The following is a 21,466-nucleotide window of genomic DNA, read 5'->3' on the forward strand; positions in this document are numbered from 1 at the left end:
CCCTGTTCCTGAGTGGTTTTAGAGACCTTGTGGGGAGTTTGGTTGCATTGGAGTTTGCATTTCCACCTTGATTCGATTCACACTGTTCTGCCCTCAGGGACACTGTCAAGGGGGAGTGAGGAGCAGCCTGCACTTCCAGCAGTGACCACACGGTGGGGCGAGTGCTGCTCTCCCCTCAGGGAGCCCCAGGCCACAGGCATCCCAGTGAGGAGCCAGCTCTGTGCTCAGCTGAAAGGAGTTAGTCTCTCAGGAGCCTCTGAGCCCTTGCCTTTGGATCACCCAGGGTGGGCATTTACTGGGACAGAAAAAATTGCCCTGAATTCCATGGACGGAAGAGCCTGGCTGTGTAGAGTTCGTGAGTTGCCGCAAATCAGACACAACTGAGGACACAAAAATTCTATAGATTAAAACACTTTTTGGGGGTGGGGGGGAGTGAAAGGGGGGGATGTGGGTTTTTTTGTCTTATATAATAGCCAAGGGAAATCTAGTATAAACCTAAATTCACATAGACGGGAAAGGTATAGCTCTCCGTCACCGTATTAAAAAAAAAAAAAAAACTACTAAACTTTTCTGAAAGTTTATTTAGTAGCTTCCTTGAGCAGTTCATTGTGAAGCATTTTTTTTTTTCTGTGACATTGGCCTCATTAAAAAGCACGGTTTGCCTTTACTGGATAATTCTGTTCATTGGTTTCTTAGGGAACCTTGGTAATATTTGAGTTTCCTGGGGAGTATGGTCACATGACCTGGCCCTGGCCAATCGGTGCGTTCCACCTCCCTGGCCACTGTGATTGGCTCCGGGCTGGGGCAGTGCCTAATCGGGGCCCAGGGCCGGGCCTCCCGTTGGAAGCCAGGGGAAGACGAGCTGTCGTCCTGCTGGGGTAGGGGAAGGGGTGGGGCCGGGGGAGGTCAGGCTCCAGCAGTGGGAGGGGCGTGAGGCCCGCCTGCGGCAGTTGGTGACCTTCCTGCTCCCCTCAGGGCAGAGCCGCCGGCCTGAGAATGAGGGCGCTGCTGAGCCCAGGGCCTGGGATGGCCCGTTGCTGCTGTGGTCCCAGAGCTCCACCCGAGACCTGAGGGAAGCCGTCTGCCCGTGAGTCCTCTCCCGCTTGTCTGTCAGCTTGTTTGAACCATGCTGGGTTTTCTGCCCAGCTGGCTAAGGGGAGTCCCTGGAAATGCAAGGGTGTGGGTTTTGGCAGACTTCAGGGAAGACATGCCAGATGAGCCTGGGAGACTCCAGCTTAATCTGGATTCAGGAGATATCTCTTCGGGCCAGCTAGTAATTGTAGGATAAGCCTAATGAGTCTTCACAGGATGAAGAGAGTAACGTGCCAAGGTAGCAATCGATGTCCTCATTCGAGAGGATGAAGCTGGTGCTCAGAGAAGGGGGGAACTTGGCCACAGCAAGGAGGTGTGCACCCAGACAGAACCCCCAGATCCGGCCATTGGAGCTCAGGGAGGCCACTGGTGTGGCTTGTCCCTGTGGCAGGGGCCGAGGCACGCAGCCCACCCTGATTCCTGCGGGGGCCTGACTTGGGAAGTGCCATCTGGTAGCTTTGAGACTCACCAAACCAAATTGCACTGGAGAGAGGAGGGACACCTTCCTTCATCCACCCCCCACCCCCGCCGGATTCCCACATACCCTGACCCCTTTCTCCCGATTTCGGAGCCATTTCCAGAGTCCCGCTCATATGACCTCATTCGAAGTGCACTGTGGACGAGCTGCCATCTGCAGCTACTACCACAGCGGCCAAGGGCTTTAGCTCCCGACTACCTCCCTTCCTTTGGAACTTGGGGGCCCTCTACTCCCCACTTGCACACCACAGACCTTTGCTGAGGATTGTGGGGACCCTCACTCAGTTTGCAGTACGTTGTAGCCATCCCTGTCCTCTCTATACCTCCCTTGAAACTCAGCTTGTGAGCTCCTTTGGAGCAGCGTGGCCCACCTGGCTGCAACGGAAGAGACACAGCTGACAGTGAAACAACAGCTTAGATCTGAGACCCGGAAAGCTCTGTCAGAAGGGACCTCCCTCTTCACACCGTAGAGGCTGTAGGAGGCGCCAGGCTTTCGAACCAGTGCTGGGGCCAAAATGACTCCACAGCTGTTTTCCTTCCTGGGGAGGGTTCTGGCTCGAGTGGGAATGGCTCAAGTCTCCTAAGGTTCTGCAAGCCCACTCTGTGCAGATTCACGGTACACAGAGAGGAGAAGGTGGAGTCCTGCCCTGTAGGTGGTCACAGCTCACGGATGAGCCAGGCAGGCAGGCAGGCAGGGCATGAGAACACCTGAGCTGCCTTCATGAGTGAATGGTGTGGGGGCAGAGGAAGAGAAGCCGGTCTGCTCCCTCGTGTGGTGCCCCGGGCAGGTTGTCCCCAGAGGAAACCCTTACGACGGTGAGGACTATCACTGCTGTTTCCCAAGGGGTTCCGTCGGTGCGTGTCTTCCCCGGAGCGGTCAGGCCGTCTCTCAAGTACACGGGCCATGGGCATTGCCTCTCCTTGGAACTTCCCATGTGTTTCTCTTTTTTATGGAACAGTGATTTTCTAGAGGGGTTCTGGGCCACAAGGATGTTGGGTCATTTTCTAGCCTTCTGTCATGAAGAACGCTTTCCTGGGTGTTGGGGTGGTTTGTTGTCCCAGCTCCCTTTCTTGGCTTCTTTTGGGAGCTGGTGCAACAAGACGAGCTCAGCCTCTGCCTTCTGGCTGAGATGTCACCCTTGACACAGCAATGCCTGCCTGGAGATAATGATGGCAGTTGCCAAAAGGGCTTCGTTTGGCACATGGTATCTTGAAAGGACGTACACCGTCCTTTCAGATATCAAAGGCTAGTTCAAATGACATACAAATGAGAACTCTCCAATGGAGTCTTACAGTAGTTGGAGAGTCCAAAAAACACTCCTTCAGTCATTTCACTGAGAGTCATTGATTGGGGACACCAAGAATATAGGAAGGAATGCACAAAGAAAGGATGAAATTGTGTTCAGGATCGGGGGAAGGGATGAACAGGGCGTGCTTGCCTTGAATCCAGGCTTTGTTGGGGGGGTGGGGCGTAAAGATCAAACGGGTCTGAAACTACAAAGTGGTGATGGTAACACAGTATCACCAGAGTTACACAACAGTGTTCCCAAATTGCAACAATGATGAAAAAGTTTACTAATCCCAACTTAACCAACAAAAGTACAGGAAACCATACAAAAAATAAAACATCACCAGAAAGGTGGAAACAAACCAAATGCAAAGCAGTTCAGGGGAAAGGAACTCCATGTCCCCTGGGGGCAGACCGAGTTGCCAGCGTCCACGGTGAGCAGACGGGGATGGAGGCTGCAGAGCCGACCGCTCCCCTGGACGTGGTGTTTCCGGCAAGGGCTCTGGGTGTCTGTCCAGAGCGGGGGCTCGTTCTCCCTGCAGGGGTGGGTGAGTCATCGTGGGCGTCTGGGTGTTGCGCGGGAGCCAGGGCAGGCTCTCCCTGCCGAGGCGGTGACTCCTCCTCTGCCTCGGGTTCTCCTGCCAGAGCCCGAGCAGGTAGAGGTGCACGTGGAGGTGGAGGTTCTGGCTGAGGGGGTGGGACATCAGTGCCTGGGGCTGGGGGTCCTGCAGGCATGGAGATCCGATCTGCCCGGTGTGCTGGCCAGTACCCAGCTGGCCTGGTGTCTCTGCGAGGGCAAGTCTCGGTTCTCCATCTGCCCTCGGTGGATCCCTGGGTCCTGCACCTGGAGCCAGCACCTCTGTAGGGACAGGTCTGGGAAGCGGAGCCTGGTTCCAGTTGGAGGCCAGTGCTAGAGCTGGGGGAGAAGCAAAGTTTGCCCACAGGCCAGCCTTGGCATGTGCGTCTCCCGGGACAGAAAGCTTCCAAGAGATTCCCAAAGAATACCCAGCGTCGGATGTCTTTTGGGACTGAAGTGTGCAAGATGGGGGGCGGGGGGTGTGAGGCCAGCGCTTGCTGCAGGCCCAGCAGCAGCTTTCGGGGACTCGTCCCTGTGTAGCTCAGCACCCCCTCCCCACACACTCCCGTGCACCAGCCCCAGCGTCCTCACCTCTGTGCTCTGGCGTGCTGGGCTCCAGGTCCTCCTGCTGCCTCAGAGGCCGGGGTTCTCGGGACTCTGGGTCGGAGCCGGGTGTGCTGAGCTCCGTGGCAGCCTCAGACTGGGCCGCCGGGTGTATCCTGGGCGGTGTCTCGGCAGCAGGCCTTCCCCGCCTCCGCTTCTCCCCCGGTGGGGCTGATGCCTCCGTGGGCACGCTCACCTGGAGCCTGCACTGGGCCTCACGGGCGGGGGGGTGGTGCTCCGACCCCTCCCTCCGGGAGGTGGATGGGGTGTCCCCGTCCTCGGCCTCATCACGTGGGAAGCTCTGCAACGACAGTGACCGTCAGCCAGCCATGCTAGGAGTTTTCCGAGCTGGGCCTGGGCAGTGGAGCCGCTGCTTCTGCCTGCTCGAACTTCTCTTCCCAGAAGGGTCAGAGACGTGTGTCTGCTCAGATCCCCACCCGGGAGGAAAGAGTCCCACCTGAGGGTGTGAGGTCCGCCTGGGCGGCCGCCGCTGCCCGCACTCTCCCCATCCCGCCCAGCCTGCTCTCCCCTGGGGTGTGGACACAACTTGTCCGCAGGCTTCTGACCCCACATCCGCCTGGGCTTCCTTGAGGGAGACACACCCCAAGAAACCCGCATCCACACACACAGGCAAAGGACCCGGTGTTTCCGGGTGGCATGGGAGAGGCGGCCTGGTCCGTCCTGGGGCTCCCCGTGTTACCTTTCTGTTTCTCCGGGCAAAGGGCCAGAGGCCTCTCGGGGGTGTCCTGAGCCAACGTCGACAGGGTGCCCGCGCACACTGCCTGTGAGCACTCCTGAGGCCCCGGCCTCTGGGCAGGGGCAAACAGCAGAACATCCTGGCAGCCAGTGAACTGGCTGGGGGCTCCTCTCCGCTCTGGAGGCCTGGATACCCGGGCTGCGGGTTCTGTTGGGTTCTGTTGCCGGCAGGTGACATCATCTCCTGGGGTTCGTGCTGAGGTCCCTTCCCCAAAACTTCCCAAGGGAATCTCTGGGTTTCTGACTGCTCGACCACCCCCCTTAGGCCATGTGCAGGCACAGTGACACCCACACAGCCCAGCCCACAGCCCTGGGGAGGCCTGGGTTCAGCCAGGGCCTGAGCTCCGAGGACCCCACTGCTCTCAGACCAGGCTCCTTCTTCTCATAAGTGGTGTGGCCCTGGACAAGCATATGCCCCTCAGGGTTGCCCCAGTCTCTCCATCTGCAGAGTGGTGGTCATTCTCCCATCTGCTTCCTAGGTCTGTCGGCCTACGAGCAGCTCCATGCCTTTCCACCTGGGGCCGATATCACGTGGAGCTTGTGCGCTGAGACTTCAGAAAGAAAGATTCCATCCAGGGCTGACACAGCACAGAATGGGGCAGAACGAGGCCTGGATGTGCCGTGGTACCCAGGAAAAGGCACTCCCCCTCCTGACTGTTTTGAGACCCCGCATCCAAGTTGGAGGACCGAAAGGAAGACTCGAAGGTCTCCCTCTCTTATAGAAAAGAGTAGCCAACTTTCTGCTCCTCTGTTTCCATTGAGATTCTGTTCAAGTGTCCCAGCTCGGCTTCTGCGGGTGGCTGAGCTTCTAATGGCTCCCTGCGTTCTTGTCTTTTCCTCTCCAAACCTTCCGTCCTTTTCCCCCTTCTGGGGTGGAAGGGCGCTGTCATTGCTTCTACCTTCGAGGCAGATTGAGGAAAAGTCTGGACCGTCGACTCCTTTCCTCTCTTTGGTTCCGTGTCTCTCTCTGGCTGTGTCCCTCTCTTTTCCTTTCTCAGTTCCGTCTGTGTCTTCCTCTTTCTCTCTCGTGTGTGGATGGATGGATGCTAGGGATGCACATGTATATGATTAGATGAGGGTTATGTTTTAGGGATAGGTTAGAGGGAGAGAAAGGCTTTAGGTCGGAGTTGGTCATGGGGGAAGGGTCAAGGGTGGTGGTGGTGTTGTTTCTTGGAATCTGAGTGCTGTGCATTCTTCGTCTCTTTCCATATGAACCCCTTCTCAGATACACCACTTGCAAGGAGTCTCTCATGTTCTGTTTCCTATCTTTTGCATTTGTGAATGCTTAGCTTCTCTGTTGTGAAGAGGTTCCATTGGATGGAAACCCATGGGTGTACTTCGTGTACCTCTTTGCCTTACTTGAAGAGACCCATTTCGACCTCCGCCCAGCAAATGGCAAGGAGACTCTGATGTTAAGGAGCCTTTGACCTACGCTTCTTTCTAGCTATCTCATGACATCAGTCTTTAGGGTGAGGTTTTCCCCCTATATTGAGGTGGTATGAGATCAAAACCAATAGCGTTCTTCAGATGTAGCTGTCTGGTTTTCCCATGGACATTGATTGAAGAGGCTTTCTTGTTCCCATTTGGATATTCTCCCCTTCTGTGTCAGAGATGAGTTGACCATGGATGCTGGGGTTTGTTTCTGGACCCTCCACTTTATTCCATCGATCTGGATCTGTGTGTGTTGTTGTATTCCCAATAGCATACTGTCCTGCTGCTGCTGCTGCGGCTAAGTCACTTCAGTCGTGTCTGACTCTGCGTGACCCCATGGCCTGCAGCCTACCAGGCTCCTCCGTCCAGGACGTTTTCCAGGCAAGAGTACTGGAGTGGGTCGCCATTGCCTTCTCCGATACTCTCCTGAGGATCCTAGTTTGGTCGTCTAATTTCCTTTCACACAACCTTGGATGTCCGTATCGGGGCTTTTTCGTCGGATTGTATTGACAGTTTAGGCTCTTTTCTGTCTCCGTACCCCTTTTGCAATTCTTTGTTCGGTGCGAAAATGCATTGGCATGTTGGGAGGAATAGCATCGAAGCTGTGGATTGCCTTGTGGGGCTGTGACATCATTTTCCCAATAGGAATTCTTTCAAGCCCTGAGCACAGCTTCTCTTTCCAGTGATTGGTGTGGGCTTGATCTTCCTTCTTCCATCTCTCGCCGTTTTGTGAGAACAGGTCCATCCTTCCCTTCTGGGTTAGATGGACTGGTGGGTATCACTTCAGTGAATGGCATTGTCAGTGGGGGTGATAATTCCCTTCTCGTTGGAAGACTTTGCTGTGAGTATTAGAAATGCAAGTGACTTCTCTTCCCCTTCCTCCCTGTCCATCTCTCAGAGCCACCGGGAAACAGAGGCCTCATCCACGGTCACACAGGCCTGAGGGGGTGCAACTAGACCGTTGTTTCTTCAGGCCCTCAGTGCTGGACATCATCCGGGATCCTCTGTGTGTGTCTTCCTCAGTCTGGTGTCCCTTCAGACCTTTCCCTAGTTTTCACAGGCTTGTTGCGTTGGTGTTCTTTGTCTGTTTGGAGACACATCCTTGATAAGCTTTGTGTTTCCACTCATTCGTCTCGCGATGTATGACCTGTCTTTTGCTTTTGTCATGAGGTCTTTCCCACAGTAGATATCTTTGATTTTGCAAAGTCCACTGTATTCTCTGGGTTTTTTTTTTTTTGTGGACTGGCTTTTAGTTTTGTGTGTGAAGACTCAAAGCACGTGTCTGGTTTCTGCTCATTGTTCTTCGAGATTTGTGACAAGTTTTCATGGAAAGTTTGTCTAGGGATAACTGGAAGTGAACTCGGTGTAAGGTGTCAAGTCTCCATCTCCATTCCTGTCATCCCCTGCAGTTTCCAATTCCCTGTTCCTGAGTGGTTTTAGAGACCTTGTGGGGAGTTTGGTTGCATTGGAGTTTGCATTTCCACCTTGATTCGATTCACACTGTTCTGCCCTCAGGGACACTGTCAAGGGGGAGTGAGGAGCAGCCTGCACTTCCAGCAGTGACCACACGGTGGGGCGAGTGCTGCTCTCCCCTCAGGGAGCCCCAGGCCACAGGCATCCCAGTGAGGAGCCAGCTCTGTGCTCAGCTGAAAGGAGTTAGTCTCTCAGGAGCCTCTGAGCCCTTGCCTTTGGATCACCCAGGGTGGGCATTTACTGGGACAGAAAAAATTGCCCTGAATTCCATGGACGGAAGAGCCTGGCTGTGTAGAGTTCGTGAGTTGCCGCGAATCAGACACAACTGAGGACACAAAATTTCTATAGATTAAAACACTTTTTGGGGGTGGGGGGAGTGAAAGGGGGGGATGTGGGCTTTTTTGTCTTATATAATAGCCAAGGGAAATCTAGTTTAAACCTAAATTCACATAGACGGGAAAGGTATAGCTCTCCGTCACCCTATTAAAAAAAAAAAAAAAACTACTAAACGTTTCTGAAAGTTTATTTAGTAGCTTCCTTGAGCAGTTCATTGTGAAGCATTTTTTTTTTTCTGTGACATTGGCCTCATTAAAAAGCACGGTTTGCCTTTACTGGATAATTCTGTTCATTGGTTTCTTAGGGAACCTTGGTAATATTTGAGTTTCCTGGGGAGTATGGTCACATGACCTGGCCCTGGCCAATCGGTGCGTTCCACCTCCCTGGCCACTGTGATTGGCTCCGGGCTGGGGCAGTGCCCAATCGGGGCCAGGGCCGGGCCTCCCGTTGGAAGCCAGGGGAAGACGAGCTGTCGTCCTGCTGGGGTAGGGGAAGGGGTGGGGCCGGGGGAGGTCAGGCTCCAGCAGTGGGAGGGGCGTGAGGCCCGCCTGCGGCAGTTGGTGACCTTCCTGCTCCCCTCAGGGCAGAGCCGCCGGCCTGAGAATGAGGGCGCTGCTGAGCCCAGGGCCTGGGATGGCCCGTTGCTGCTGTGGTCCCAGAGCTCCACCCGAGACCTGAGGGAAGCCGTCTGCCCGTGAGTCCTCTCCCGCTTGTCTGTCAGCTTGTTTGAACCATGCTGGGTTTTCTGCCCAGCTGGCTAAGGGGAGTCCCTGGAAATGCAAGGGTGTGGGTTTTGGCAGACTTCAGGGAAGACATGCCAGATGAGCCTGGGAGACTCCAGCTTAATCTGGATTCAGGAGATATCTCTTCGGGCCAGCTAGTAATTGTAGGATAAGCCTAATGAGTCTTCACAGGATGAAGAGAGTAACGTGCCAAGGTAGCAATCGATGTCCTCATTCGAGAGGATGAAGCTGGTGCTCAGAGAAGGGGGGAACTTGGCCACAGCAAGGAGGTGTGCACCCAGACAGAACCCCCAGATCCGGCCATTGGAGCTCAGGGAGGCCACTGGTGTGGCTTGTCCCTGTGGCAGGGGCCGAGGCACGCAGCCCACCCTGATTCCTGCGGGGGCCTGACTTGGGAAGTGCCATCTGGTAGCTTTGAGACTCACCAAACCAAATTGCACTGGAGAGAGGAGGGACACCTTCCTTCATCCACCCCCCACCCCCGCCGGATTCCCACATACCCTGACCCCTTTCTCCCGATTTCGGAGCCATTTCCAGAGTCCCGCTCATATGACCTCATTCGAAGTGCACTGTGGACGAGCTGCCATCTGCAGCTACTACCACAGCGGCCAAGGGCTTTAGCTCCCGACTACCTCCCTTCCTTTGGAACTTGGGGGCCCTCTACTCCCCACTTGCACACCACAGACCTTTGCTGAGGATTGTGGGGACCCTCACTCAGTTTGCAGTACGTTGTAGCCATCCCTGTCCTCTCTATACCTCCCTTGAAACTCAGCTTGTGAGCTCCTTTGGAGCAGCGTGGCCCACCTGGCTGCAACGGAAGAGACACAGCTGACAGTGAAACAACAGCTTAGATCTGAGACCCGGAAAGCTCTGTCAGAAGGGACCTCCCTCTTCACACCGTAGAGGCTGTAGGAGGCGCCAGGCTTTCGAACCAGTGCTGGGGCCAAAATGACTCCACAGCTGTTTTCCTTCCTGGGGAGGGTTCTGGCTCGAGTGGGAATGGCTCAAGTCTCCTAAGGTTCTGCAAGCCCACTCTGTGCAGATTCACGGTACACAGAGAGGAGAAGGTGGAGTCCTGCCCTGTAGGTGGTCACAGCTCACGGATGAGCCAGGCAGGCAGGCAGGCAGGGCATGAGAACACCTGAGCTGCCTTCATGAGTGAATGGTGTGGGGGCAGAGGAAGAGAAGCCGGTCTGCTCCCTCGTGTGGTGCCCCGGGCAGGTTGTCCCCAGAGGAAACCCTTACGACGGTGAGGACTATCACTGCTGTTTCCCAAGGGGTTCCGTCGGTGCGTGTCTTCCCCGGAGCGGTCAGGCCGTCTCTCAAGTACACGGGCCATGGGCATTGCCTCTCCTTGGAACTTCCCATGTGTTTCTCTTTTTTATGGAACAGTGATTTTCTAGAGGGGTTCTGGGCCACAAGGATGTTGGGTCATTTTCTAGCCTTCTGTCATGAAGAACGCTTTCCTGGGTGTTGGGGTGGTTTGTTGTCCCAGCTCCCTTTCTTGGCTTCTTTTGGGAGCTGGTGCAACAAGACGAGCTCAGCCTCTGCCTTCTGGCTGAGATGTCACCCTTGACACAGCAATGCCTGCCTGGAGATAATGATGGCAGTTGCCAAAAGGGCTTCGTTTGGCACATGGTATCTTGAAAGGACGTACACCGTCCTTTCAGATATCAAAGGCTAGTTCAAATGACATACAAATGAGAACTCTCCAATGGAGTCTTACAGTAGTTGGAGAGTCCAAAAAACACTCCTTCAGTCATTTCACTGAGAGTCATTGATTGGGGACACCAAGAATATAGGAAGGAATGCACAAAGAAAGGATGAAATTGTGTTCAGGATCGGGGGAAGGGATGAACAGGGCGTGCTTGCCTTGAATCCAGGCTTTGTTGGGGGGGTGGGGCGTAAAGATCAAACGGGTCTGAAACTACAAAGTGGTGATGGTAACACAGTATCACCAGAGTTACACAACAGTGTTCCCAAATTGCAACAATGATGAAAAAGTTTACTAATCCCAACTTAACCAACAAAAGTACAGGAAACCATACAAAAAATAAAACATCACCAGAAAGGTGGAAACAAAGCAAATGCAAAGCAGTTCAGGGGAAAGGAACTCCATGTCCCCTGGGGGCAGACCGAGTTGCCAGCGTCCACGGTGAGCAGACGGGGATGGAGGCTGCAGAGCCGACCGCTCCCCTGGACGTGGTGTTTCCGGCAAGGGCTCTGGGTGTCTGTCCAGAGCGGGGGCTCGTTCTCCCTGCAGGGGTGGGTGAGTCATCGTGGGCGTCTGGGTGTTGCGCGGGAGCCAGGGCAGGCTCTCCCTGCCGAGGCGGTGACTCCTCCTCTGCCTCGGGTTCTCCTGCCAGAGCCCGAGCAGGTAGAGGTGCACGTGGAGGTGGAGGTTCTGGCTGAGGGGGTGGGACATCAGTGCCTGGGGCTGGGGGTCCTGCAGGCATGGAGATCCGATCTGCCCGGTGTGCTGGCCAGTACCCAGCTGGCCTGGTGTCTCTGCGAGGGCAAGTCTCGGTTCTCCATCTGCCCTCGGTGGATCCCTGGGTCCTGCACCTGGAGCCAGCACCTCTGTAGGGACAGGTCTGGGAAGCGGAGCCTGGTTCCAGTTGGAGGCCAGTGCTAGAGCTGGGGGAGAAGCAAAGTTTGCCCACAGGCCAGCCTTGGCATGTGCGTCTCCCGGGACAGAAAGCTTCCAAGAGATTCCCAAAGAATACCCAGCGTCGGATGTCTTTTGGGACTGAAGTGTGCAAGATGGGGGGCGGGGGGTGTGAGGCCAGCGCTTGCTGCAGGCCCAGCAGCAGCTTTCGGGGACTCGTCCCTGTGTAGCTCAGCACCCCCTCCCCACACACTCCCGTGCACCAGCCCCAGCGTCCTCACCTCTGTGCTCTGGCGTGCTGGGCTCCAGGTCCTCCTGCTGCCTCAGAGGCCGGGGTTCTCGGGACTCTGGGTCGGAGCCGGGTGTGCTGAGCTCCGTGGCAGCCTCAGACTGGGCCGCCGGGTGTATCCTGGGCGGTGTCTCGGCAGCAGGCCTTCCCCGCCTCCGCTTCTCCCCCGGTGGGGCTGATGCCTCCGTGGGCACGCTCACCTGGAGCCTGCACTGGGCCTCACGGGCGGGGGGGTGGTGCTCCGACCCCTCCCTCCGGGAGGTGGATGGGGTGTCCCCGTCCTCGGCCTCATCACGTGGGAAGCTCTGCAACGACAGTGACCGTCAGCCAGCCATGCTAGGAGTTTTCCGAGCTGGGCCTGGGCAGTGGAGCCGCTGCTTCTGCCTGCTCGAACTTCTCTTCCCAGAAGGGTCAGAGACGTGTGTCTGCTCAGATCCCCACCCGGGAGGAAAGAGTCCCACCTGAGGGTGTGAGGTCCGCCTGGGCGGCCGCCGCTGCCCGCACTCTCCCCATCCCGCCCAGCCTGCTCTCCCCTGGGGTGTGGACACAACTTGTCCGCAGGCTTCTGACCCCACATCCGCCTGGGCTTCCTTGAGGGAGACACACCCCAAGAAACCCGCATCCACACACACAGGCAAAGGACCCGGTGTTTCCGGGTGGCATGGGAGAGGCGGCCTGGTCCGTCCTGGGGCTCCCCGTGTTACCTTTCTGTTTCTCCGGGCAAAGGGCCAGAGGCCTCTCGGGGGTGTCCTGAGCCAACGTCGACAGGGTGCCCGCGCACACTGCCTGTGAGCACTCCTGAGGCCCCGGCCTCTGGGCAGGGGCAAACAGCAGAACATCCTGGCAGCCAGTGAACTGGCTGGGGGCTCCTCTCCGCTCTGGAGGCCTGGATACCCGGGCTGCGGGTTCTGTTGGGTTCTGTTGCCGGCAGGTGACATCATCTCCTGGGGTTCGTGCTGAGGTCCCTTCCCCAAAACTTCCCAAGGGAATCTCTGGGTTTCTGACTGCTCGACCACCCCCCTTAGGCCATGTGCAGGCACAGTGACACCCACACAGCCCAGCCCACAGCCCTGGGGAGGCCTGGGTTCAGCCAGGGCCTGAGCTCCGAGGACCCCACTGCTCTCAGACCAGGCTCCTTCTTCTCATAAGTGGTGTGGCCCTGGACAAGCATATGCCCCTCAGGGTTGCCCCAGTCTCTCCATCTGCAGAGTGGTGGTCATTCTCCCATCTGCTTCCTAGGTCTGTCGGCCTACGAGCAGCTCCATGCCTTTCCACCTGGGGCCGATATCACGTGGAGCTTGTGCGCTGAGACTTCAGAAAGAAAGATTCCATCCAGGGCTGACACAGCACAGAATGGGGCAGAACGAGGCCTGGATGTGCCGTGGTACCCAGGAAAAGGCACTCCCCCTCCTGACTGTTTTGAGACCCCGCATCCAAGTTGGAGGACCGAAAGGAAGACTCGAAGGTCTCCCTCTCTTATAGAAAAGAGTAGCCAACTTTCTGCTCCTCTGTTTCCATTGAGATTCTGTTCAAGTGTCCCAGCTCGGCTTCTGCGGGTGGCTGAGCTTCTAATGGCTCCCTGCGTTCTTGTCTTTTCCTCTCCAAACCTTCCGTCCTTTTCCCCCTTCTGGGGTGGAAGGGCGCTGTCATTGCTTCTACCTTCGAGGCAGATTGAGGAAAAGTCTGGACCGTCGACTCCTTTCCTCTCTTTGGTTCCGTGTCTCTCTCTGGCTGTGTCCCTCTCTTTTCCTTTCTCAGTTCCGTCTGTGTCTTCCTCTTTCTCTCTCGTGTGTGGATGGATGGATGCTAGGGATGCACATGTATATGATTAGATGAGGGTTATGTTTTAGGGATAGGTTAGAGGGAGAGAAAGGCTTTAGGTCGGAGTTGGTCATGGGGGAAGGGTCAAGGGTGGTGGTGGTGTTGTTTCTTGGAATCTGAGTGCTGTGCATTCTTCGTCTCTTTCCATATGAACCCCTTCTCAGATACACCACTTGCAAGGAGTCTCTCATGTTCTGTTTCCTATCTTTTGCATTTGTGAATGCTTAGCTTCTCTGTTGTGAAGAGGTTCCATTGGATGGAAACCCATGGGTGTACTTCGTGTACCTCTTTGCCTTACTTGAAGAGACCCATTTCGACCTCCGCCCAGCAAATGGCAAGGAGACTCTGATGTTAAGGAGCCTTTGACCTACGCTTCTTTCTAGCTATCTCATGACATCAGTCTTTAGGGTGAGGTTTTCCCCCTATATTGAGGTGGTATGAGATCAAAACCAATAGCGTTCTTCAGATGTAGCTGTCTGGTTTTCCCATGGACATTGATTGAAGAGGCTTTCTTGTTCCCATTTGGATATTCTCCCCTTCTGTGTCAGAGATGAGTTGACCATGGATGCTGGGGTTTGTTTCTGGACCCTCCACTTTATTCCATCGATCTGGATCTGTGTGTGTTGTTGTATTCCCAATAGCATACTGTCCTGCTGCTGCTGCTGCGGCTAAGTCACTTCAGTCGTGTCTGACTCTGCGTGACCCCATGGCCTGCAGCCTACCAGGCTCCTCCGTCCAGGACGTTTTCCAGGCAAGAGTACTGGAGTGGGTCGCCATTGCCTTCTCCGATACTCTCCTGAGGATCCTAGTTTGGTCGTCTAATTTCCTTTCACACAACCTTGGATGTCCGTATCGGGGCTTTTTCGTCGGATTGTATTGACAGTTTAGGCTCTTTTCTGTCTCCGTACCCCTTTTGCAATTCTTTGTTCGGTGCGAAAATGCATTGGCATGTTGGGAGGAATAGCATCGAAGCTGTGGATTGCCTTGTGGGGCTGTGACATCATTTTCCCAATAGGAATTCTTTCAAGCCCTGAGCACAGCTTCTCTTTCCAGTGATTGGTGTGGGCTTGATCTTCCTTCTTCCATCTCTCGCCGTTTTGTGAGAACAGGTCCATCCTTCCCTTCTGGGTTAGATGGACTGGTGGGTATCACTTCAGTGAATGGCATTGTCAGTGGGGGTGATAATTCCCTTCTCGTTGGAAGACTTTGCTGTGAGTATTAGAAATGCAAGTGACTTCTCTTCCCCTTCCTCCCTGTCCATCTCTCAGAGCCACCGGGAAACAGAGGCCTCATCCACGGTCACACAGGCCTGAGGGGGTGCAACTAGACCGTTGTTTCTTCAGGCCCTCAGTGCTGGACATCATCCGGGATCCTCTGTGTGTGTCTTCCTCAGTCTGGTGTCCCTTCAGACCTTTCCCTAGTTTTCACAGGCTTGTTGCGTTGGTGTTCTTTGTCTGTTTGGAGACACATCCTTGATAAGCTTTGTGTTTCCACTCATTCGTCTCGCGATGTATGACCTGTCTTTTGCTTTTGTCATGAGGTCTTTCCCACAGTAGATATCTTTGATTTTGCAAAGTCCACTGTATTCTCTGGGTTTTTTTTTTTTTTTTGTGGACTGGCTTTTAGTTTTGTGTGTGAAGACTCAAAGCACGTGTCTGGTTTCTGCTCATTGTTCTTCGAGATTTGTGACAAGTTTTCATGGAAAGTTTGTCTAGGGATAACTGGAAGTGAACTCGGTGTAAGGTGTCAAGTCTCCATCTCCATTCCTGTCATCCCCTGCAGTTTCCAATTCCCTGTTCCTGAGTGGTTTTAGAGACCTTGTGGGGAGTTTGGTTGCATTGGAGTTTGCATTTCCACCTTGATTCGATTCACACTGTTCTGCCCTCAGGGACACTGTCAAGGGGGAGTGAGGAGCAGCCTGCACTTCCAGCAGTGACCACACGGTGGGGCGAGTGCTGCTCTCCCCTCAGGGAGCCCCAGGCCACAGGCATCCCAGTGAGGAGCCAGCTCTGTGCTCAGCTGAAAGGAGTTAGTCTCTCAGGAGCCTCTGAGCCCTTGCCTTTGGATCACCCAGGGTGGGCATTTACTGGGACAGAAAAAATTGCCCTGAATTCCATGGACGGAAGAGCCTGGCTGTGTAGAGTTCGTGAGTTGCCGCGAATCAGACACAACTGAGGACACAAAAATTCTATAGATTAAAACACTTTTTGGGGGTGGGGGGAGTGAAAGGGGGGGATGTGGGCTTTTTTGTCTTATATAATAGCCAAGGGAAATCTAGTTTAAACCTAAATTCACATAGACGGGAAAGGTATAGCTCTCCGTCACCCTATTAAAAAAAAAAAAAAAACTACTAAACGTTTCTGAAAGTTTATTTAGTAGCTTCCTTGAGCAGTTCATTGTGAAGCATTTTTTTTTTTCTGTGACATTGGCCTCATTAAAAAGCACGGTTTGCCTTTACTGGATAATTCTGTTCATTGGTTTCTTAGGGAACCTTGGTAATATTTGAGTTTCCTGGGGAGTATGGTCACATGACCTGGCCCTGGCCAATCGGTGCGTTCCACCTCCCTGGCCACTGTGATTGGCTCCGGGCTGGGGCAGTGCCCAATCGGGGCCAGGGCCGGGCCTCCCGTTGGAAGCCAGGGGAAGACGAGCTGTCGTCCTGCTGGGGTAGGGGAAGGGGTGGGGCCGGGGGAGGTCAGGCTCCAGCAGTGGGAGGGGCGTGAGGCCCGCCTGCGGCAGTTGGTGACCTTCCTGCTCCCCTCAGGGCAGAGCCGCCGGCCTGAGAATGAGGGCGCTGCTGAGCCCAGGGCCTGGGATGGCCCGTTGCTGCTGTGGTCCCAGAGCTCCACCCGAGACCTGAGGGAAGCCGTCTGCCCGTGAGTCCTCTCCCGCTTGTCTGTCAGCTTGTTTGAACCATGCTGGGTTTTCTGCCCAGCTGGCTAAGGGGAGTCCCTGGAAATGCAAGGGTGTGGGTTTTGGCAGACTTCAGGGAAGACATGCCAGATGAGCCTGGGAGACTCCAGCTTAATCTGGATTCAGGAGATATCTCTTCGGGCCAGCTAGTAATTGTAGGATAAGCCTAATGAGTCTTCACAGGATGAAGAGAGTAACGTGCCAAGGTAGCAATCGATGTCCTCATTCGAGAGGATGAAGCTGGTGCTCAGAGAAGGGGGGAACTTGGCCACAGCAAGGAGGTGTGCACCCAGACAGAACCCCCAGATCCGGCCATTGGAGCTCAGGGAGGCCACTGGTGTGGCTTGTCCCTGTGGCAGGGGCCGAGGCACGCAGCCCACCCTGATTCCTGCGGGGGCCTGACTTGGGAAGTGCCATCTGGTAGCTTTGAGACTCACCAAACCAAATTGCACTGGAGAGAGGAGGGACACCTTCCTTCATCCACCCCCCACCCCCGCCGGATTCCCACATACCCTGACCCCTTTCTCCCGATTTCGGAGCCATTTCCAGAGTCCCGCTCATATGACCTCATTCGAAGTGCACTGTGGACGAGCTGCCATCTGCAGCTACTACCACAGCGGCCAAGGGCTTTAGCTCCCGACTACCTCCCTTCCTTTGGAACTTGGGGGCCCTCTACTCCCCACTTGCACACCACAGACCTTTGCTGAGGATTGTGGGGACCCTCACTCAGTTTGCAGTACGTTGTAGCCATCCCTGTCCTCTCTATACCTCCCTTGAAACTCAGCTTGTGAGCTCCTTTGGAGCAGCGTGGCCCACCTGGCTGCAACGGAAGAGACACAGCTGACAGTGAAACAACAGCTTAGATCTGAGACCCGGAAAGCTCTGTCAGAAGGGACCTCCCTCTTCACACCGTAGAGGCTGTAGGAGGCGCCAGGCTTTCGAACCAGTGCTGGGGCCAAAATGACTCCACAGCTGTTTTCCTTCCTGGGGAGGGTTCTGGCTCGAGTGGGAATGGCTCAAGTCTCCTAAGGTTCTGCAAGCCCACTCTGTGCAGATTCACGGTACACAGAGAGGAGAAGGTGGAGTCCTGCCCTGTAGGTGGTCACAGCTCACGGATGAGCCAGGCAGGCAGGCAGGCAGGGCATGAGAACACCTGAGCTGCCTTCCTGAGTGAATGGTGTGGGGGCAGAGGAAGAGAAGCCGGTCTGCTCCCTCGTGTGGTGCCCCGGGCAGGTTGTCCCCAGAGGAAACCCTTACGACGGTGAGGACTATCACTGCTGTTTCCCAAGGGGTTCCGTCGGTGCGTGTCTTCCCCGGAGCGGTCAGGCCGTCTCTCAAGTACACGGGCCATGGGCATTGCCTCTCCTTGGAACTTCCCATGTGTTTCTCTTTTTTATGGAACAGTGATTTTCTAGAGGGGTTCTGGGCCACAAGGATGTTGGGTCATTTTCTAGCCTTCTGTCATGAAGAACGCTTTCCTGGGTGTTGGGGTGGTTTGTTGTTCCAGCTCCCTTTCTTGGCTTCTTTTGGGAGCTGGTGCAACAAGACGAGCTCAGCCTCTGCCTTCTGGCTGAGATGTCACCCTTGACACAGCAATGCCTGCCTGGAGATAATGATGGCAGTTGCCAAAAGGGCTTCGTTTGGCACATGGTATCTTGAAAGGACGTACACCGTCCTTTCAGATATCAAAGGCTAGTTCAAATGACATACAAATGAGAACTCTCCAATGGAGTCTTACAGTAGTTGGAGAGTCCAAAAAACACTCCGTCAGTCATTTCACTGAGAGTCATTGATTGGGGACACCAAGAATATAGGAAGGAATGCACAAAGAAAGGATGAAATTGTGTTCAGGATCGGGGGAAGGGATGAACAGGGCGTGCTTGCCTTGAATCCAGGCTTTGTTGGGGGGGTGGGGCATAAAGATCAAACGGGTCTGAAACTACAAAGTGGTGATGGTAACACAGTATCACCAGAGTTACACAACAGTGTTCCCAAATTGCAACAATGATGAAAAAGTTTACTAATCCCAACTTAACCAACAAAAGTACAGGAAACCATACAAAAAATAAAACATCACCAGAAAGGTGGAAACAAACCAAATGCAAAGCAGTTCAGGGGAAAGGAACTCCATGTCCCCTGGGGGCAGACCGAGTTGCCAGCGTCCACGGTGAGCAGACGGGGATGGAGGCTGCAGAGCCGACCGCTCCCCTGGACGTGGTGTTTCCGGCAAGGGCTCTGGGTGTCTGTCCAGAGCGGGGGCTCGTTCTCCCTGCAGGGGTGGGTGAGTCATCGTGGGCGTCTGGGTGTTGCGCGGGAGCCAGGGCAGGCTCTCCCTGCCGAGGCGGTGACTCCTCCTCTGCCTCGGGTTCTCCTGCCAGAGCCCGAGCAGGTAGAGGTGCACGTGGAGGTGGAGGTTCTGGCTGAGGGGGTGGGACATCAGTGCCTGGGGCTGGGGGTCCTGCAGGCATGGAGATCCGATCTGCCCGGTGTGCTGGCCAGTACCCAGCTGGCCTGGTGTCTCTGCGAGGGCAAGTCTCGGTTCTCCATCTGCCCTCGGTGGATCCCTGGGTCCTGCACCTGGAGCCAGCACCTCTGTAGGGACAGGTCTGGGAAGCGGAGCCTGGTTCCAGTTGGAGGCCAGTGCTAGAGCTGGGGGAGAAGCAAAGTTTGCCCACAGGCCAGCCTTGGCATGTGCGTCTCCCGGGACAGAAAGCTTCCAAGAGATTCCCAAAGAATACCCAGTGTCGGATGTCTTTTGGGACTGAAGTGTGCAAGATGGGGGGCGGGGGGTGTGAGGCCAGCGCTTGCTGCAGGCCCAGCAGCAGCTTTCGGGGACTCGTCCCTGTGTAGCTCAGCACCCCCTCCCCACACACTCCCGTGCACCAGCCCCAGCGTCCTCACCTCTGTGCTCTGGCGTGCTGGGCTCCAGGTCCTCCTGCTGCCTCAGAGGCCGGGGTTCTCGGGACTCTGGGTCGGAGCCGGGTGTGCTGAGCTCCGTGGCAGCCTCAGACTGGGCCGCCGGGTGTATCCTGGGCGGTGTCTCGGCAGCAGGCCTTCCCCGCCTCCGCTTCTCCCCCGGTGGGGCTGATGCCTCCGTGGGCACGCTCACCTGGAGCCTGCACTGGGCCTCACGGGCGGGGGGGTGGTGCTCCGACCCCTCCCTCCGGGAGGTGGATGGGGTGTCCCCGTCCTCGGCCTCATCACGTGGGAAGCTCTGCAACGACAGTGACCGTCAGCCAGCCATGCTAGGAGTTTTCCGAGCTGGGCCTGGGCAGTGGAGCCGCTGCTTCTGCCTGCTCGAACTTCTCTTCCCAGAAGGGTCAGAGACGTGTGTCTGCTCAGATCCCCACCCGGGAGGAAAGAGTCCCACCTGAGGGTGTGAGGTCCGCCTGGGCGGCCGCCGCTGCCCGCACTCTCCCCATCCCGCCCAGCCTGCTCTCCCCTGGGGTGTGGACACAACTTGTCCGCAGGCTTCTGACCCCACATCCGCCTGGGCTTCCTTGAGGGAGACACACCCCAAGAAACCCGCATCCACACACACAGGCAAAGGACCCGGTGTTTCCGGGTGGCATGGGAGAGGCGGCCTGGTCCGTCCTGGGGCTCCCCGTGTTACCTTTCTGTTTCTCCGGGCAAAGGGCCAGAGGCCTCTCGGGGGTGTCCTGAGCCAACGTCGACAGGGTGCCCGCGCACACTGCCTGTGAGCACTCCTGAGGCCCCGGCCTCTGGGCAGGGGCAAACAGCAGAACATCCTGGCAGCCAGTGAACTGGCTGGGGGCTCCTCTCCGCTCTGGAGGCCTGGATACCCGGGCTGCGGGTTCTGTTGGGTTCTGTTGCCGGCAGGTGACATCATCTCCTGGGGTTCGTGCTGAGGTCCCTTCCCCAAAACTTCCCAAGGGAATCTCTGGGTTTCTGACTGCTCGACCACCCCCCTTAGGCCATGTGCAGGCACAGTGACACCCACACAGCCCAGCCCACAGCCCTGGGGAGGCCTGGGTTCAGCCAGGGCCTGAGCTCCGAGGACCCCACTGCTCTCAGACCAGGCTCCTTCTTCTCATAAGTGGTGTGGCCCTGGACAAGCATATGCCCCTCAGGGTTGCCCCAGTCTCTCCATCTGCAGAGTGGTGGTCATTCTCCCATCTGCTTCCTAGGTCTGTCGGCCTACGAGCAGCTCCATGCCTTTCCACCTGGGGCCGATATCACGTGGAGCTTGTGCGCTGAGACTTCAGAAAGAAAGATTCCATCCAGGGCTGACACAGCACAGAATGGGGCAGAACGAGGCCTGGATGTGCCGTGGTACCCAGGAAAAGGCACTCCCCCTCCTGACTGTTTTGAGACCCCGCATCCAAGTTGGAGGACCGAAAGGAAGACTCGAAGGTCTCCCTCTCTTATAGAAAAGAGTAGCCAACTTTCTGCTCCTCTGTTTCCATTGAGATTCTGTTCAAGTGTCCCAGCTTGGCTTCTGCGGGTGGCTGAGCTTCTAGTGGCTCCCTGCGTTCTTGTCTTTTCCTCTCCAAACCTTCCGTCCTTTTCCCCCTTCTGGGGTGGAAGGGCGCTGTCATTGCTTCTACCTTCGAGGCAGATTGAGGAAAAGTCTGGACCGTCGACTCCTTTCCTCTCTTTGGTTCCGTGTCTCTCTCTGGCTGTGTCCCTCTCTTTTCCTTTCTCAGTTCCGTCTGTGTCTTCCTCTTTCTCTCTCGTGTGTGGATGGATGGATGCTAGGGATGCACATGTATATGATTAGATGAGGGTTATGTTTTAGGGATAGGTTAGAGGGAGAGAAAGGCTTTAGGTCGGAGTTGGTCATGGGGGAAGGGTCAAGGGTGGTGGTGGTGTTGTTTCTTGGAATCTGAGTGCTGTGCATTCTTCGTCTCTTTCCATATGAACCCCTTCTCAGATACACCACTTGCAAGGAGTCTCTCATGTTCTGTTTCCTATCTTTTGCATTTGTGAATGCTTAGCTTCTCTGTTGTGAAGAGGTTCCATTGGATGGAAACCCATGGGTGTACTTCGTGTACCTCTTTGCCTTACTTGAAGAGACCCATTTCGACCTCCGCCCAGC

At 55.7% G+C, this 21,466-nt stretch overlaps 3 protein-coding genes and 1 long non-coding RNA gene across 4 annotated transcripts in view; 1 reads left to right on the plus strand and 3 right to left on the minus strand.

Annotated features, from left to right (window-relative positions):
* LOC145534149 (uncharacterized) overlaps nt 1-21,466 on the plus strand; it is a 541,812-nt gene that overhangs the window by 174,870 nt on the left and 345,476 nt on the right. Inside the window, exons 24-26 of the long non-coding RNA XR_014074275.1 lie at nt 976-1,087; nt 8,616-8,727; nt 16,259-16,370. This is a non-coding gene — a long non-coding RNA (uncharacterized LOC145534149). The remainder of the gene's footprint in view (nt 1-975; nt 1,088-8,615; nt 8,728-16,258; nt 16,371-21,466) is intronic.
* Nucleotides 3,121-8,192, minus strand: LOC145533964 (uncharacterized). The gene is made up of 3 exons (XM_081561318.1): nt 4,738-8,192; nt 4,026-4,338; nt 3,121-3,773 (listed from the first exon to the last, which is right to left on the minus strand). The coding sequence occupies exons 1-3, from the start codon at nt 4,972-4,974 to the stop codon at nt 3,145-3,147; spliced, it is 1,179 nt and encodes a 392-aa protein (XP_081417444.1). The 5' UTR covers nt 4,975-8,192; the 3' UTR covers nt 3,121-3,144.
* Nucleotides 10,761-15,835, minus strand: LOC145533889 (uncharacterized). Its single transcript, XM_081561234.1, has 3 exons — nt 12,378-15,835; nt 11,666-11,978; nt 10,761-11,413 (listed from the first exon to the last, which is right to left on the minus strand). Exons 1-3 carry the CDS (start codon nt 12,612-12,614, stop codon nt 10,785-10,787), a joined length of 1,179 nt encoding a protein of 392 aa, XP_081417360.1. The 5' UTR covers nt 12,615-15,835; the 3' UTR covers nt 10,761-10,784.
* Nucleotides 18,396-20,196, minus strand: LOC145534059 (uncharacterized). The gene is made up of 3 exons (XM_081561427.1): nt 20,021-20,196; nt 19,309-19,621; nt 18,396-19,056 (listed from the first exon to the last, which is right to left on the minus strand). The coding sequence occupies exons 1-3, from the start codon at nt 20,153-20,155 to the stop codon at nt 18,428-18,430; spliced, it is 1,077 nt and encodes a 358-aa protein (XP_081417553.1). The 5' UTR covers nt 20,156-20,196; the 3' UTR covers nt 18,396-18,427.

Source organism: Giraffa tippelskirchi, chromosome 14 (genome assembly GCF_054371585.1).
Source record: "Giraffa tippelskirchi isolate mGirTip1 chromosome 14, T2T-mGirTip1v1.2.pri, whole genome shotgun sequence".
NCBI lineage: Eukaryota > Metazoa > Chordata > Mammalia > Artiodactyla > Giraffidae > Giraffa > Giraffa tippelskirchi.